General features: G+C 35.9%; 2 protein-coding genes across 8 annotated transcripts; one reads left to right on the top strand and one right to left on the bottom strand.

Annotated features, from left to right (window-relative positions):
• The first annotated feature begins 5830 nt into the window (after positions 1 to 5830).
• LOC144568243 (NAC domain-containing protein 74-like) lies at positions 5831 to 8635 on the top strand. Of its 3 annotated transcripts, none has more exons than XM_078318527.1 (5): positions 5831 to 5980; positions 6219 to 6396; positions 6818 to 7095; positions 7220 to 7315; positions 7656 to 8635. In XM_078318527.1, the coding sequence occupies exons 2-5, from the start codon at positions 6231 to 6233 to the stop codon at positions 8244 to 8246; spliced, it is 1131 nt and encodes a 376-aa protein (XP_078174653.1). In that variant the 5' UTR covers positions 5831 to 5980; positions 6219 to 6230; the 3' UTR covers positions 8247 to 8635. The 3 variants fall into 3 exon arrangements, with proteins under 3 accessions (XP_078174653.1, XP_078174651.1, XP_078174652.1); XM_078318525.1 differs by having other exon boundaries at positions 7220 to 7504; XM_078318526.1 differs by lacking the exon at positions 5831 to 5980 and having other exon boundaries at positions 6000 to 6396; positions 7220 to 7504.
• A 2790-nt stretch (positions 8636 to 11425) lies between these two features.
• Positions 11426 to 13973, bottom strand: LOC144568370 (uncharacterized). 5 transcript variants are annotated; one of them, XM_078318703.1, is made up of 6 exons: positions 13821 to 13973; positions 13735 to 13769; positions 12822 to 13162; positions 12513 to 12547; positions 11624 to 12412; positions 11426 to 11455 (listed from the first exon to the last, which is right to left on the bottom strand). In XM_078318703.1, exons 3-5 carry the CDS (start codon positions 13147 to 13149, stop codon positions 11654 to 11656), a joined length of 1122 nt encoding a protein of 373 aa, XP_078174829.1. In that variant the 5' UTR covers positions 13150 to 13162; positions 13735 to 13769; positions 13821 to 13973; the 3' UTR covers positions 11426 to 11455; positions 11624 to 11653. The 5 variants fall into 5 exon arrangements, with proteins under 5 accessions (XP_078174829.1, XP_078174827.1, XP_078174825.1 ...); XM_078318701.1 differs by having other exon boundaries at positions 11624 to 12418; positions 12822 to 13167; positions 13821 to 13972; XM_078318699.1 differs by having other exon boundaries at positions 11624 to 12418; positions 13821 to 13972.
• Between the last annotated feature and the right edge of the window lie 353 nt (positions 13974 to 14326).

The following is a 14326-nucleotide window of genomic DNA, read 5'->3' as shown; positions in this document are numbered from 1 at the left end:
GTTGTGTATGCAACACGTTGCGAAGAACCTTTCCAAGGCAACCGGGGGCGACGAGTGGGTTCAACAAACATTTAGATGGAATTGCAGAAAGAAAAAACCGAGAAGGGTGGTAGAGATGACTAGCAGTTTTGCAAAGGTACATGTATTTCAATTGTTTACATATATTATTGTATTTTAAGAGAACGATTTTTTCAGTACAATTGTTTACTTACATTATTCTATTTCCTTATTTTTTGTGTAGTACATGCCAAAGACAAATCTCTACCTAATGAAGGTGGGCAAAAATAATCCCCGAGATGTCAACGAAGATCCAGCATACGAGAAAATATATCAATCCCGTGATGGAGGTTGGCGTTGGGGAATTATGACAACCAACGGGTCCGAGTCGCTGAATGCAGTATTCAAGCAGAGCCGGATGTTGCCTGTGGCTGCAATTGTAGAGGACACATTCTACAAGTTAAATGCCTGGTTTCAGGAACGGCGTGCTAAGGCCGCAGAATTAATAAGGATGAACCAATCATTTTCAACAAGGGTGGAGGAGAAACTAAGACGACACAGGGACAAAGGTGCAACTATGATCGTTATCCCGATGGGTAATGATGGAACAGAATTCGAAGTGAAAAATCCAAATGAGTACGTTCCTACTAGCCGTAAACTAAATGAGACTATGGCGTTTGTCAAGAGGGCTTGCAAGTACGTGGTTAAATTCGGAGATGCCAGGGCGGTAACCTGTACATGCCAAGGACCCCAACTAAGTCACATACCCTGCAGTCACGTGATGGCGGTATGCCGAGTGAGGAACTACTGCAAGGATCACTATGTTGCTGACATGTACCGTACCGATTACCTTGCTTCCACTTGGGGTGGATCTTTCCATTATTATCCCGATCAGCACAAGTGGCCTGCATATGTCGGTGATAGAATACTCCCTTCAGAAGGATGGATAAGAAAGGGGAGGAGGAGACACAAGCGTATTGTAATGACCATGGACGAGATGGGTGGTAGGCGACCGTCGGGAAATCGGGCTCGCCGTTCTGTTTCTGACAGACGCACGGCAGGTATGTAGCATTGTACGAAATTTATTTATGATTTTATTATATTACTAACTGAATTGTATTCTTATTTTCATATGCCATAAATGCGCACAACGGAAGAGAAAATGCTAGAGTTGTTGCTGAAGCAACTGGTAGAACACAACCCCCCCCTTCTCCGAGCCAATCATCTAGTTGCCAAGCCTCTACAAGTAATGCCGCACCTGCAGCTCATACCAGTACAACTAGTCGTTTGTTAGGTTTATTGAGACGTCGAGGTAGGGGCAGATAAACTTGCTATTTTGCTTGTGTGAACTTTTTTGTTTATTGTAATATATTTCTGACTGTAGTATTTTTACTATGGGACTGCTGTATTACATTGGCGCGCATTATGTTGAATATAACCCCGGAAGCACCTCGGCAGAAATGCTTCCGGTAGCCATACACATAATATTTTATTTTTTGACATACACATATACATATACATAAACCCTAAACTTTTTTCACAAAATTATTCAAATCAAAATACTAAGATTCTCTAAAAAAAAAAAAAAAAAAACACACACACACATGAGGCGCCCTGGGGGCTGGCGCCTCACTTGTGCTATGGGCCGCCCCAGGGGCTGGCGCCTCACATGGTTTTTGGGCCGCTCTGGGCCCAGGCGGTTAGGGCATTTTTAAAAAAAAAATGGGGGACAGGGACATTTTTAAAATTTACATTTGTTTTAGGGATATTAATAAAAATGCTCGCACAAAAGTGTTATCTAACATAGTTAACGGAATAAATTTTTATATCGGTAAAGAATGGAATTTATTAATTTATTATTTTCTATTCTTTGAAATTAAAATGTTTCAGAGGTAAGTTTAAGTTATGAAAATAAATAACCTATAACCATTAATACGAATAATAAAAATATATATTTATCTAATTGGTTAACCATCCCTATACAATTTGCCCCTTCTTTACTTTCTACTTTCACAAGTTCTTACATTAATTATTATCTTTATTTGCTCGCATGTTTAGTTCATCAAAATAAATATGTATTTCAATGTAATTTTTTATTTTGATAGAAATTAATCTAAATATTTTTTTATCTGATATTAATTTATTATCCGTCTTTATTTTTTGAGACAAATAAAATCTATTATTAAATTATATGACAACAGGATATATGACCATATTTAAAAACATTAATAGTTTTCAAAATATCATCTGAACATAAATGCTTTAAAGTAATATAAAAGAATACATCAAATTAATAAACTTGTGTTAATATTACAAATAATTAATCTTTTACATCAATATAAATTAATGAATTAAAGAGTTTATCCTACGCACTTCTCTCAAGTTTTAACATTATTTTGAAAATAAGCTCCATTGCGGAGATGAAAAAACATAAATTACAATTTATTCTTCTTATGTTATTAAAGCATAATATTTGATTGGCACTAATAATTTTATGCTTTTATTGCAGCTTTTTTTTTCAAGTGGTTGTTAATTTGAATTTATATATGCGGTTATTAAAAATAAACTAAGCAAGTTAAATTTGTTAAACAAAAAATGATATATCATGTAGTAAAATTTATTTTTATATTTCTCATACGAACTAAATATTTTGAAACAAAAGATGACCGAAATACATATATAACAAAAGTTAAAATCATTAACGTACAATCTCTGATGTGTTGGTTATTTGTTTTTTTGTTATTATTTCAAGTTAGATGAAGATCTAACAATAAAGTATATACAGTAACTAATAAATGGTCCTTGTGATAAAATATTACATAATCACCGAAGATCAAAAATAACATTTGAAAGGAAAAATATATAGAGGTTAAAATTGTCTATAAATTTTGAAAATTTAAAGTTGTGTTAAAATAAAAGGTTTTTTTTTTGTCTGAAAACCCATAGGCAGTTTCATTCATAGAAAAAGTTACAAAGTAGTTGTTACATAAGATTAGACAACTAGTATCTGTAAAAAACACACAGCTAAACAAAACAAAAACACAGGGGTATGTGCATCATGTTGACACAAATTGATCATCCTTGCTTGATTAGAGTGATGGGAGTCTATCAATAGTGTCATATGTACGTAAATCACAGCCAAGAAGGCACTGAATCCAAACCAGACCGGGAACTGAATCGACCGAACCAGGACGACTCACCCATCAGCTAAGTAGGCACTGAATCAAACCAAACTGAGAACTAAATCAACCAATCCAGGACAGTCACCTTGAAACAGAAAAGAAGAAGAAGAAGAGGCGAAAATCAGCACAAAACAACACATGACAACATCATCACAAAAACCGACATTTATTTCCTAACCGAACATTTATTCGAATATATATATGAAGTAACTATATGTACAACTCGTTCCACCCACTGTTCTATTGCCAAAGAAGGGCAAAAGAGATCAAGAGAAGGGAAGAAAAAACGAACCACTAATATTGGAGAATAAAACTCCAAAAGGACGATGCGAAGAGCGATGACCAGATCCACGAAGCAGAAGAACCAAATAATGATTGTCAAATCCGCTATATGGAAACACCGGCTCAAACGACAACAGAGGAATGAGTAGTGGCCATATCCACTAGACGGAAGCACCGAAAACAGTAACCAGATCTACCAGACAGAAGCACCGACTCAAATGAAAAAGATGAATAGGAAGAAGATACAGAGGATGGAGAAGGAGAGAGGAGATTGGGAGGGAGGAAGTCTAATTGCCATGACGCTTTTTTATTTCACTTGGCTAATCGCCTTAAGCGGCGCTTTTTATCACAAAAAATAAAAAATTATTGTGTTAGTATCAGCACCCATGTTTTTGTCGTTTCCTGAAATCAGTTTTAAAAGCCCTTTAACTATCTTTTTTGTTCTTCTCCTCATAAATCTCATTTTTCCTTTGCACTTTGAATTGTCGACCAACAAAATTGTATAAGTTAAAATAATATGCGAATGGTATATTTGATTGCGAAATAACAATAACTAGAATGGTTAAATTAGTTAAATTAAGAATAGTTAAATCTCAAAATTCTTAAAAATAGTCTATTTTAATAAAAAAAAAAATGAATTTTCTATTCTAGTTATTTTAATCCAACCAAATGTCGAATAAGTTATTCCGAATAAGTCTAATTCTAAGAATATACTAAAAGAGCCAGAATAACAAATGTGTTTTTCTTTTAATGAACTAAACATGCGAGCAAACAGATCGCATGTTTGACTCTATACAAAATTAATTTTAAATTTTAAACTTTTTACATGTAGACGCATCACTTGTAAGGTTAGTTTAGATTCGTTGTTTGAAGCCAATCTGATATGTTTTAGAGTTGAATTTATAAAAGAGTTTGGCGAACTTAAAAACACCCTAGTTCTACTCATATGTATGTATGTATGTATGTATGTATGTATGTATGTATGTATGTATGAGACCACTCCGTTATATAAAAATTCGCATGAAGAAAATGGAAGTGGCTTGAAACACCTTGAATGAATTAAAAAAAAAGAGAGAGAACTTGTTAAATTATTTATAAAATTAAGCTAGCTAATAAATTACCAGTATTGTGCTCGTAGTTCGTACGTTTGCAACAGAAATATATTTTAAGAAAAGAAAATAATATTCTCATACAAAATGACATATTTTTATAAAAAATAAATCAACGAAAAAATAATTATTTAACAATAGAAAAAATAATTATTTAACAATAAAAAAAATAGACCAACATATTCTCATTCAAACGTAAAGCTCATTCTTTAATGGCATACTTATGAGCTTTCTTTCTACTGAGCAACAATATTTTTTTGCTATGTTGCTAATGGGAAACGAGAGAAAAAAATTCATCAAAATAAGTTGTATTATTTGCTATTGTCATGTTATGACACCTCATGTTGTCGTATTGTGGTCCTTATTATTGTTATAAGGGTTATTATCGATTTATCGTCTCTCTAATATTTATATGTATTTGTGTTTCTAAAATGGAGGATAAAATTATATTTACTTAAATGAGATCATTATATGACAATTATTTTTTCTTATATGATGTAAATAAAATACAAATAAATAAAGATATGACCAATCAATCTTTTTTCTTTTTAAATAATATTTAGAAAATAGAAGTAAATAAGGACAAAAAAAGGCAGACTAAATAAAATTATGACGAGTATGTGTGACGATTTTATTTCTAAATAAATTTAGACTTATACATATAAAAAAATATATAAATTTACAAGAAGACAAATTATAATTTGAGTAGAGGGCTAATATTCAATCCAAATTTCTACTTAATATAAGAATAGAAATCGGTGTAAATGGCCATTTATAAAATGTTTTATTGGAGAACACAACATAGTTCCTTCGATCATGTCCATTTCATAGAAAACGGAGTGGAGGCTGATTCTAGGAATCGCTATCTATGCTGTGATATGCACCTTCTGAGAAATGTCGTCCTCCGGACCAAATTAGATTACACAAGTCAAGACTCAAGAGGTCAAGGAGGTGGTTATACCGTCATATTCTAGTACGTGAGTGTGGTAGACGTCACATTTCTGTACGCCGAAAGCCAGAGTAATTTTCCAAACTACGCATTAAATGCGTACCAAGCGCATGCAGCATTCGTCAGTAAACAGAAAACGGGGAGTTTCGTGAGGTGAGCACACCGGAAGAGTGACCGGCATCGGGTCTTGCAGAGGACCGCGTTAAGCAAAGTTACCAAATCATTGCGTGAACACGGACCACCAATCAGACGCCAATTTCTTTCTCAATGACACCGGGACCCACTTAGTAAATTTTTATCTTAGAGTCTGTAAAGATGTGAGAAAAGCGCGGAGACCGGAGAACAAGGAGCAAGAAAAAAACATACGCGAATAGCTCAACCTCTTTCTCCTCTCTCCCCTCAATACTCAAGAAACCAAAACTTCTTTCTCTATACACAAATTATATGCGCGCAGTGAAAAGGTAGTCTTTTTATCCTCTTTACTCGATTTAATGCTAAATTTCTCCGAGAACCTCACTAGCCTATGATTTTTGTACCAGTTGTTTCGACGGGTCGCCTGTTGCAATTTCTTATAATAAATTGTTTCTCATCTCAATTTTAGTCACATAGTTAGGATTTTTCATGGTATCTCTTATCTGTAATATTTTCATTATCACACAAATCAAGAATATCTAATGTTAATTTCAATAATGAATTAAGGTGGTTAGTATAATGGACACACTGAGAGCTCTAAATCTTCCCCCGGGTTTTGGATTTCACCCGACGGATGTAGAACTGATATCTCATTATCTGAAAAGGAAGGTACATGACCAAAAGATCGACTATGATGTCATCCCAGAGATTGATATTTACAAATATGAACCATGGGACTTATCTTGTGAGTGATTCTTTTCCTCATATCACACAATATCAAATTTCAATTTCATATAATTTCATATAATTTTATTGCTGTTGGACCTGACTTGCACCAAATTGTACAGTATAAAAAGTTAGGGATGTGACAGTATCTTCTTAATTTTTCCTTTAGAACCTCTCATTAACCTTTACATAAATCTTAATTTGGTTATATGCTAGCTACTTTTCCCTGATTAAGTTAATTACTAAACCAAGTGCCTTCAATAACCAGTGTTATGCCTTACAGATGGGGTATCAAAATTTGAGACACTAATGCTAATTCAAGCAACCAATTTCGATTTGCAATGATAAAACCTTAATGGCAAACTGATTTTCCCTGATTTTGTAATACATGATTAATAATTATTCTACTTTATTGTATTCCTACATATATTTGGTTATAGCAAAATGCATCGTGCCTACAAGCGACACAAAATGGCACTTCTTCACGCCTAGAGACAGAAAATATCCAAACGGGTCTCGGTCTAATCGGGCTACAAAAGCAGGCTATTGGAAATCCACAGGCAAGGATCGCAATATCAGGCGCAACAACAAAGTTATAGGCACCAAGAAAACCCTAGTTTTTCATGAAGGCCGGCCTCCTGCTGGAAGAAGAACAGAATGGATCATGCATGAGTATTATTTGGACGAAAATGAATGCAAAAATGCCCCTGATTTGAAGGTAGTTGTGATATTTAGCTCTTAATTAGTTTTTGGATCGGAAATTAGGAGTTCATATACGTCAAGTTTGATAAATTAGGAGTTCATATTAGCTCTTCTTTAACTTGTTTTCGTCCTGCACATAGGATCTCTTTGTTCTTTGCCGAGTGACTAAAAGGGATGGAATTTCATCAGATGCTGACACGTCGGCTCCTCGAGAGGTATTCAATGAACTACAGCAGGTAAATAGCATGGCGGAACCTGTTATGTCCGACAACCAGTCAAGTTTGTCAGAAAATATCGTCAGCAACAACAATTCTAATAACAATAATGATCACCACCCGGAGGATATAGAAAGTTGGTTGGCAGAGCTGTTTGATCCCCATTTCAGTGCAATTCCACTTGTCGGTGCACAATGCAGTGCTGCACCTGTAAGTTTTTCTGTATTAACAAAAATAGCACTCATCCAAAAATCTGTCGATAGTTTTCCATTGAAATTTTTTAAGAATGGAGGAATTGGAATTCTTTGTGTTATAACCAATATGAATTCGATTTTTAATTGTTATTAAAAAAAATGTACAGGTGGGAACCACCCCAGTTGCTTTGAAGCCTGAACTGAAGTACTACTCTCCCGGTGAAGGCTCAGAAGATGAAAACCCTTTCCTCTTACAAGAGGATATCCAAAGCATTCTCGGCACGCTTAATCATGAAAATACTCAAGACCTCCAGTTTTTGAAAGATGATACTATTCCCATTCCCACCAGCTCAGCTTATCACTGTGACTTTGCTAATTACAGTAATGGGGATGATGAAACGGGTATCGTGCTACGACAAAGGAGCACCATTAGCAGTTATGATAGCCCTAATGATGCTGATGTGTCGAGTATTAATAAATACCTCCTGAAGAGTAAGCTCCAAGTGCATCTTTACAAGAAGGAAGAGAAGAGCCTTGAGACAGCTAACTTTGTGCCAAAAGATGGACGAGTCGGCGAGTTTGAGAATTGTGAAAAGATTGAGGGTAAGTATGGCGATATGCTCAATTCAACTGCTGCTAAGAGAGTTGAAGTAAGAGGGTTCCTTGGTAAGGGTACCTTGATTTTTGGCGCATTATTGGCTGGAGTAATTGCAACACTACTTTATTCTGTTTCAAATAATAGCACAATAAGTTTGTGACAAACTGCATTGGATTTGTACATGAGTCGCTTTATATGGGAGTTACTGAAGGACATAATAGGGTTATTCTGGCACAGACCTGGGTTCATGCAGCTTCCCCTGGCATTTTGTTCCACCAGGGCACATATATTATTGTGTATTTTCTTGTGTGATATTTTTCTTTTATTTGGTCTAGTATAGTAACTCATTTAGAAAGTTTGGACTTCTCTTTTCCCTTTTTTTTGTTGTAGATGGACAGAAATATAGTCTTTTTTGTAGATATTAATTGAGAGAGGTCCATCTTTTTTGTGTTGTATGGTCGTTTGTATGTCTTGCTATGTTAGGTGATTTAGAGGACTCTGCTTTGTAAATTTTAAAATAAAGGAGTTAGTTGAAAATGCAATGTAAAATGCATGAGCTGGCTTGTTTACAGGATAATTTTGCAACCGTCAGATGTACTGTCAGATGAAAAGGATGAAGTTCCAAATAGTTAAAAGAGACGAGCCATTTGAACCCTGTTCTTTTAAGTATATGTAAATCAAGTTTCCTGCCAAAGCAGATCGGACGGTCCGGATCTAAACTCAAAATATGTGTTACCTAAGGTGATATGTAATTTCCCCCTAATTTATACCACTGGGCTTCCTTTAATGTTTTTAAGTAGTAGAGTTTTGGCAGGGGCCAATTGGACTTTTATATAGATTATTAAGTTTTGAAAATCAGTTCCCTTTATGACATGGAAAATTGGTAATGGCAATAGAATCTCTTTTTGGTTCGACTCATGGTCAGGTTTGCCGCTTCGTCAACTAAAGAATGGTCTTCCAAGGCCACCACAGCAAGGTACGTCAGTCAGGGAGGGGCTTCCCATTTTGCAATCTGTGGCACCTACACTTGCGCAGTCTATTGTTCTAACAGACGAAGATGACACTATCTTATGGAATTGGTCAGCTGATGGTCTGTACTCGGCTAATTCCTCCTATAATATGGTGTCTAGAGGTCCAATGGTGAGATGGAATTATATGGTTGCATGGAAGTGCTATGTACCAGCCGAAGTTAAATTCTTTGCTTTTTTGTTACTTGAAGAGAAGATTTTAACTCGTGATAAGATGACGAAAAGACATATCCCGTCTGACATGCAATGTGTACTTTGTAATAATTGCTCCATAGAAACAGCTAATCATCTTATTTTTGGCTGCTCCTATGCGTTCGAGGTATGGCAATGTATGGCTTCTCAGACAGGTTTGATTCTGATGCATAGAGGGGATTCGGTTCAGAGTACATGGGACGAATCATGGATGCGGCTGAGATGCACTTCAAGCAGAGTTACTAAGAAGGTTTGGGCAACATGGTTTCTAACTACATCATGGTTCCTATGAAAGCAGTGTAACCAAGTCGTGTTTGGAAGGCCGGATATTGCCGGCAAGGATGTTGTCGGACAAGATAATTGAAGAGGTGAAGCTTTGGCTGAGGTATTGCAAAGGGAGGAGTACAAGAGCTAGCTGGAGAGTGTGAGAGAGGTTTCTTGTTATCTATGCTTTAGGTTTTGCAATCTAAGTGCATAGTTAGTGCCTCTGGCACGCTGGTAGCCACTACCAGTTTCATAAAAAAAAAAAAAAAATCAGCTCCCTGGTCATTTAAGCTCTGGCGTGGTTTTTATTTTTTGTAACGTGCAATTGTAATGAAAATCTAATTTCCATGTTGAGGCTATCAAATTTGTGTTCGCTATTGTAATCACACTCTGATTTGATTTGTCTAATGTGCTAGTTTGAAACTTCTAGTTTCATGACTTCATCTCATCTTAGTATGGACTGATAAAAATTGAATATTTCATTAATGAGTTGTTTTTTTATTTTATTTTATTATGTGTGCACTGCATCATTTACCATAGCAATCGATCCAAATCAGGTCTAAATTAGCCTGAAATTTGTCCTATTGTTAAGACCGGTAGGGTTAACGAGAGACTGAGATGCCAGGACCAAAAGAGCCAAAGGTATTCCGGAACTTAATGAATTAGATTAAAGAATCTTACAAAAACACCTGAAACGGTGTGCACCACACTTGATATGCGTCTGGCTCTAGCATAATTTACATGAAGTATCGAAGATTGATATGCTCTCTGACAAAAGATGAGTATGAATAGTTGCTTTTTTACAACTATAATTGTTATGGTACTCGGATATCATTCTATACTTGATTGTATAGAAAGATGTGGTTTAGGAAGAGCTGCATGCAAAGTGATGTGCAAATCAGTTTTCTGTATAATTATTTCAATATTTAGAATATTGTAAAAGGGTTAACTTTGCAGCATAGCAAAATTATTTTTCTTATGTCTTAGATTGTGCAATTTGTGAGCACGATATCTTTGTTTATAGAATCAGATTTGATTATTTGATAAATGCACGGCACATGGTTCCAAAAAGATTTTTTACTCCTTGAAATTAGAACCTCTGTTACTTGTCTGGAAGAGCATGTTCAATTTCTTTACTCAGATGACTTCACAAGCGCCAGAACTTTGTTCACAGTCACAAGCTCTGATTCATTATAAATAAATGAGAGAGAATGCGCTTTCGGCATCTAACAAATATCTTTTTCGAAAATACTGACAGCGGTCAGCGGTCAGCAGCTGGCATCTAACAAATATCATCAGCAATAATATCAATAATATGTACTTAGTTTTTTTTTCCTATCTACCATTAGTTAGGTAGTCAGGTCTATTTCCCGACGTTGTTCATACTCATGTCTATTATTTTTTTCACCCCCACAATGAGCGACATGATCACCTCAAGTGTCAAGTGATATTAAGTTTCAATGTTCAAAAATAGAATTTCCAGAAACAAAGTAATTAATGCTTCATAATGTAATTTATCTCAATGCAGCACTGACAGCATAAAAAAACATCATTTACCAAAACAATTTCAACACAAATACTATTGGTATTACTACTTTTTTCATAATCACCAATCTTCATTGAAGGTTTTGGTATTATAATTTCCTAATTCACAACCAGCCTTTTGATCTAAACAGGCTGGTACCATGCTTTCAAACCGACAAAGGCAGATTCAACGTGTAGCAAGTTCAATTCTAACCCAATAAAGAAGCCCCTGCAATAATGGCAAGTTACACCCACATTCCCCTTACTCCAATCAATGTCATTTTATTTTATTTCATCTTTTATTCTATTTCTCTAGAATTGTTTGTCACTACCAAATTCCAAAGATCTTTCATTGATACCCCTTCATGAAAAAAAAAAAAACACGAATGTAGATGATTCTGTTTTGTTTTTATGATAAGAGACAAAAAACACAAAATCATACAAATCATAAAACTACATATTCTTAAAAAAGAAATCTTCGGTTAAGAGAGAAAGTGTCAGCAAGTATTCAATGTAGCCATGAACTAACCTGTCCAGTTAAGAGATTAAGCACTACTCATCAATCCTTCCAATATCGGCCCCAAAACCGCTTCTTTCTCTCAGTTTCTGGCTGACAAGACCCAATTGAAAAATGCCTCTTTAAAAAAGGTCGACTGAACGATCTTTTAGGCCCCTGCCCCTTACTACTACTACCAATTCCTTTATGCTTCATTGGCTTCCCATATGAACCCACCTCCACATCCATATCCACCACTGCATTCCTTGAAACCCTGATCTTCCCTGTAAATTTAGACCCAAATTTCTCCCCGTAGTTACAGATAGGGCAAGAAGGGTCATACCGATCCACCTCTATTGTGATATTATCTAAACAATCTGCATGGTACACATGGCCGCATGGTAAAACTGCAATTAACGGGTTTTCTCGGGCCGAAATGATCTTCTGAGCACTAAAAGGGGACCTCTCATTCAAAACCCTAGAACAAACCATGCATGATTGCAAATCAGGCGAGGGCATTATGGTAATTGATGCAGAGCTGTTGAATGAGCCCAAATCTCTCTGGGAGGTAGAGCCCACAAGCTGAGAGAAGGTGCGCATGGACCACCCATCTGAGGAGTTGTTAGAGAGAGAGTGGAGGGGATCTGGTGAGCGCGAGATGTTAGAGAGAGAATTGAAAGATGATTTTAGAGAGGGAATGCGGCTGTCAGAGACTTGTCTGTAAAGGGTATAACCGGGCGAGCGTCGTGTCTTTTTGGAAGTTTCTGGTTCTGACGGTGTAGGGCCCACTCTGGGTGCTGATGTGGATGTATTACTTGATTCCTGTATCTATGCAACACAGGTAGTGAAAGGAAGTTACATGAAAATTACTAGACTAGACTTTCTAACCATGCTCAAACGAAATTGAATGCTGGAAATGTACCTCTGGTGATGATGAACTGCTAAACATGGATTGATCTGTTTAAAAAGATGAAACAATAAAATTAAAAAGGATTGTCTAAATAACTTAAAATGCTACTTTACTCCAATAAAATTACACATATTACAGTAAAATGGTCAAGGATTAAAAAAGTAGCATAATTTTCCCATGCATGCATATATTTAAATACACGATACCACTTGGTGATCAAGCTTACTGTTGTACAGGTACATATATACTATCAGACATTGCTTTGTTCATCGATAAATTTTCATCAAAAGGACTGGTGCAAAATTGAAAATTCACACTTACCTTGTGGACCCACTTTGGATTTTGCAGAGTCGTCCTTGTTTTCGAGAATGGGGTTATCTGACTTGACCTCTTTGGTGGTGATGCCGGGGCTTCCATTTCCAGAAGAGACAATTTCAATTCCATTTCTATTATCATGAGAGTATCTGGCACTCTCACTACCATTAATTAAATCATCTTCTATGTGGGTCCGGTGGTCCCACCTGAAGCTCCAAGAGGGCGAGTGCCTCGTGATGTTTCTACTGGTATATGCCACGGAAGATCCAAGCCGGACCAAAGGTGTAACTGGGGGTTGCTTCTCAGTTGCTGCTTTACAGCAAGTCGCTCCCATTTTCCCTTTTTTCCTCAGCTTTTTTTTTTGAAAGAAAATGAAAATTTCTAGATGTAAGCTATTAATGGAGCTACTATTTTATATGATAGCACATGCAAATAATGGAACTGATTAGAAAAATATAAGTAATGTAACGATTTAAAATAGAAACAAGCAAATGCAACATTTGAGCTTTCCAAAAGATCAGCTGAAGGTGCTTCCATAAATTGATTTTACGATTCAATCTACATTATTGAGAATAAAGCTTTTAACATACCGATCCATCGGTTATGGTTAGGTTAGCATGCAATTCCCACTTATATAGCAATCACAATTGACAGAGATAATTGATGATACAATTGGAACAATAGATCACTCTCAATTAAACCATAATCTATTCTTTCCAGTTGATATTATATGCTATGCTAATGTACCTCACATCACCTGCTTATTGAAATCTGTGTAATTGACTAACAAGGACTGATTGAACTTTTTTAAAACACAAGATTCAGCTAATAATAGCAAGGTCAGGTCAGGTCTATGTTAGTAACAACTAAAAAAGGAAAAAAAGAAAAAAAAAAAAGAATGATAACAAAGAATTGATACCTCTAGAATCCCAGTCACATGCTTCCTAAGATCTCCTAGAAAGGAAAAAAAAAGAAAAAAAAAAGAAAAACAGAATCTAGAATTACCTGATTTGGCGCTGCTGAAAGCGCTAATCGGATAATAGGCTAAACCCTAAACCCGGGAGATTGGCACATGGAGGAGGTGTACTAGGGTTAGGGTTTTTGTCTTTTTTTTAGTGAGGAAGGAGAGGGAGAGGGAGAGGGAGAGGAGAGAGAAAAATAAATGCAGATGCAAGATTTAATTATTTAGTGGCAACTGGGGAAAATAAAAAAGAGTGTAAAATGAACAAACAAAGGATCTTCTGTGCTCTCCGCCGACGCCTACCACCGTAAATGGCATTTATTATCTATCTTTCCTTAGTGGCAACACGGATAGATGCTCGGAGGAGGTACAGCTAATTTGGGCTTGAATGGAGGAGGAAGTGATGATGATGAAATGGTCAAACTGTCAACTAACAGTAAAGGAACAGCGAATTAATTAATTCATTAAATATTATAAATTAAAGAGCAGGGACTCTACTGTGGCATTTTATTTTCGTAGTTTACATGTAACGGGTTGAAGAGACTCCAAA

Source organism: Carex rostrata, chromosome 17 (assembly GCF_964058835.1).
Source record: "Carex rostrata chromosome 17, lpCarRost1.2, whole genome shotgun sequence".
Classification (NCBI taxonomy): Eukaryota; Viridiplantae; Streptophyta; class Magnoliopsida; order Poales; family Cyperaceae; genus Carex; species Carex rostrata.
Note: the sequence above shows the minus strand (reverse complement) of the source record. Positions and strands in the feature narration are given on the sequence as shown.

Bases quoted from the DNA above. Each gene is read 5' to 3' on its own strand.
- LOC144568243 (XM_078318525.1), top strand. From the start codon at position 6,231: ATGGACACACTGAGAGCTCTAAATCTTCCCCCGGGTTTTGGATTTCAC. The intron at 7,096-7,219 runs GTAGTTGTGATA...TCCTGCACATAG, and splicing joins AAAATGCCCCTGATTTGAAG to GATCTCTTTGTTCTTTGCCG. The intron at 7,505-7,655 runs GTAAGTTTTTCT...AAAAATGTACAG, and splicing joins CACAATGCAGTGCTGCACCT to GTGGGAACCACCCCAGTTGC.
- LOC144568370 (XM_078318701.1), bottom strand. From the start codon at position 13,149: ATGGGAGCGACTTGCTGTAAAGCAGCAACTGAGAAGCAACCCCCAGTT. The intron at 12,548-12,821 runs GTAAGTGTGAAT...CTTTTTAAACAG, and splicing joins ATCCAAAGTGGGTCCACAAG to ATCAATCCATGTTTAGCAGT. The intron at 12,419-12,512 runs GTACATTTCCAG...TGTGTTGCATAG, and splicing joins GCAGTTCATCATCACCAGAG to ATACAGGAATCAAGTAATAC.